We start from the raw sequence: 2631 nt of genomic DNA on the forward strand, positions 1-2631 counted from the left end.
GAACCTCACTCTACACGATAGCTCCGAGATGAGGTTTCGCTGCGTAGGGTCCCAGCAGAGGTTGTGTCCGACAAAAGTCAGCGATGATTACCTTTTTCGCAACCTCGTATCCAAAAAGTAACGGTAGTCCGAGACGCCTACAGATGTTTGCAAAATAGTTGGAAAGTAAAATATAAGCGACGGGTTGAAACAACAGTTTAAATCACTTATTTAGTTAGCCTGTGCCATGTTTTCCCATTCAACCCAGGGGAATACCCGACTGCAGGTGTCAGTACTGCTCCCAATTCGGCTGCAATGGGAAAACATGGCACAGGCTGACTAAATAAACAATTTAAACGGTTGTTTCAACCCGTCGCTTTAATTTTACATTACGACTATTTTGCAAACATCTGTAGGCGTCTCAGTGTACCTTTACTTTTTGTATATGATGTTGCGAAAAAGGTAATCATCGGTGACTTTTGTCGGACACAACCTCTGCCGGGACCCTATGCAGCGGAACCTCATCTTGGAGCTATCGTGGAGAATGAGGTTCCAAACGGGGCTAGGAGTTCACTTGATGTCAGGCTTTTTCAGTCTCTGATAAGATTTTTTTGGATGCCTCCATGGTCGTCTCTCTCTGTTCTTTATCTCCTAATCCTGCAGCTCCCTGCTGGTATGACAAAGTATTCTAGTCCCCCCCTTCTTCCTCCTCGTCCTCGCCCTCATCCTCAGCACTGGCATCTTGGTATTGTTGGTACTCTGACACCAGGTCGTTCATGTTGCTCTCGGCCTCGGTGAACTCCATCTCGTCCATGCCCTCACCGGTATACCAGTGAAGGTAGGCCTTGCGGCGGAACATGGCCGTGAACTGCTCCGAGATGCGTCTGAACAGCTCCTGGATGGCCGTGCTGTTGCCTATGAAGGTGGAAGACATCTTGAGGCCACGGGGTGGGATGTCGCACACAGCCGTCTTGCAGTTGTTGGGGATCCACTCTATGAAGTAGCTACTGTTCCTGTTCTGCACTTTGAGGATCTCTTCCTCAACCTCCTTCATGGAAATGCGGCCGCGGAACATGGTAGCAACAGTGAGATAACGGCCGTGACGCGGATCACAGGCGGCCATCATGTTCTTGGGATCAAACATCTGCTGGACGAGCTGGGGCACAGTGAGGGCGGCATACTGCTGGCTGCCTCGGCTGGTGAGCGGAGCGAATCCAAGCATGAAGAAATGTAGCCTGGGGAACGGAATCATGTTGACGGCCAGCTTCCTCAGGTCGGCGTTGAGCTGACCAGGGAAGCGCAGGCAGGTGGTGACTCCGCTCATACAGGCACAGACGAGGTGGTTGAGGTCACCGTAGGTGGGTGTGGTGAGCTTAAGGGTGCGGAAGCAGACGTCATATAGGGCCTCGTTGTCAATGCAGAACGTCTCATCTGTGTACTCCACAAGCTGGTGGACGGACAGGGTGGCGTTATAGGGCTCTATCACCACATCCGACACCTTAGGAGAAGGTACCACACTGAAAGTGTTCATGATCCTGTCAGGGTACTCCTCTCTGATCTTGCCGACAATCAGAGTGCCCATGCCTGATCCGGTTCCTCCTCCCAGGGAGTGGGTGAGCTGGAAACCCTGGAGGCAGTCACAGTTCTCTGCCTCCTTCCTCAATGCATCCAGGACGTAATCCACCAGCTCTGCTCCCTCGGTGTAGTGGCCCTTTGCCCAGTTGTTACCGGCACCAGTCTGACCAAACACAAAGTTATCTGGTCTGAAAATCTGACCAAAAGGAGAAGACCTCACAGAGTCCATGGTGCCTGGTTCCAAATCCACCAGCACAGCACGAGGAACATACTTGCCACTTGTTGCTTCGTTGAAATAGACGTTGATTCTTTCCAGTTGGAGATCGCTGTCCCCACGGTATGTCCCAGTGGGGTCGATGCCATGTTCATCACTTATGACCTCCCAAAACTTGGATCCAATTTGGTTGCCGCACTGGCCAGCCTGTAAGCTCACAATTTCTCTCATTTTTCAAAGTTCGTTTGGTCACCTATTAAGAACTTCTTTCAGTCTTTTACTAGTTTCAGTCTTTTACTAGTTTCAGTCTTTTACTAGTTTCAGTCTTTTACTAGTTTCAATCTTTTACTAGTTTCAATCTTTTACTAGTTTCTATTTCTTTCTAGTTTCTTTCTTTTTGTAGTTTCAATCTAGTTTCTTTCTTAGTTCAAGTTTCTTTCTTGGTTCAATTTTCTTTCTTTTCTAGATTCCTCCTTCTTTCTTCTTCACTGTTCTTAGGCAATTCTATATTCTGTTCTGTAGGCTGTGGGTAGGACAACATCTTATATACTTTACCGGACTATGGTCCGACATCACTCACACAAACTGTTGCCTAACAACACCGTTTAGCGCATACGTGTGCTGAATTTGCCTTAGTGAGCCCATGACCACCTGGCCGGCACTGTGTGAAAAATGAATAGAGATTTGCATAATCTTCCCGCTTCCCTCCTGTCAGTATGTGCTTCAAGCTGCTATTTAAAACGTTCTTATCTGCATTGTCATCTACACAAATTCCTTTTTTAAACTGATTGATTGATTTATGTTCTTTTTTTTAGATATTGACCGATATTTCACCGATATTGATGCAATAATAATGACCGTTA

General features: G+C 47.5%; 1 protein-coding gene across 1 annotated transcript; it reads right to left on the reverse strand.

The window, feature by feature from the left end:
* Positions 1-667: 667 nt before the first annotated feature.
* LOC311034630 (tubulin beta chain-like) lies at positions 668-1999 on the reverse strand (the record flags this gene model as incomplete). The annotated part of the gene is made up of 1 exon (XM_084042543.1): positions 668-1999. The coding sequence occupies one exon, from the start codon at positions 1997-1999 to the stop codon at positions 668-670; it is 1332 nt and encodes a 443-aa protein (XP_083898669.1).
* Between the last annotated feature and the right edge of the window lie 632 nt (positions 2000-2631).

This window comes from Gymnoscopelus microlampas (genome assembly GCF_963454915.1).
Source record: "Gymnoscopelus microlampas genome assembly, chromosome: 19".
In the NCBI taxonomy this organism is placed as follows: domain Eukaryota; kingdom Metazoa; phylum Chordata; class Actinopteri; order Myctophiformes; family Myctophidae; genus Gymnoscopelus; species Gymnoscopelus microlampas.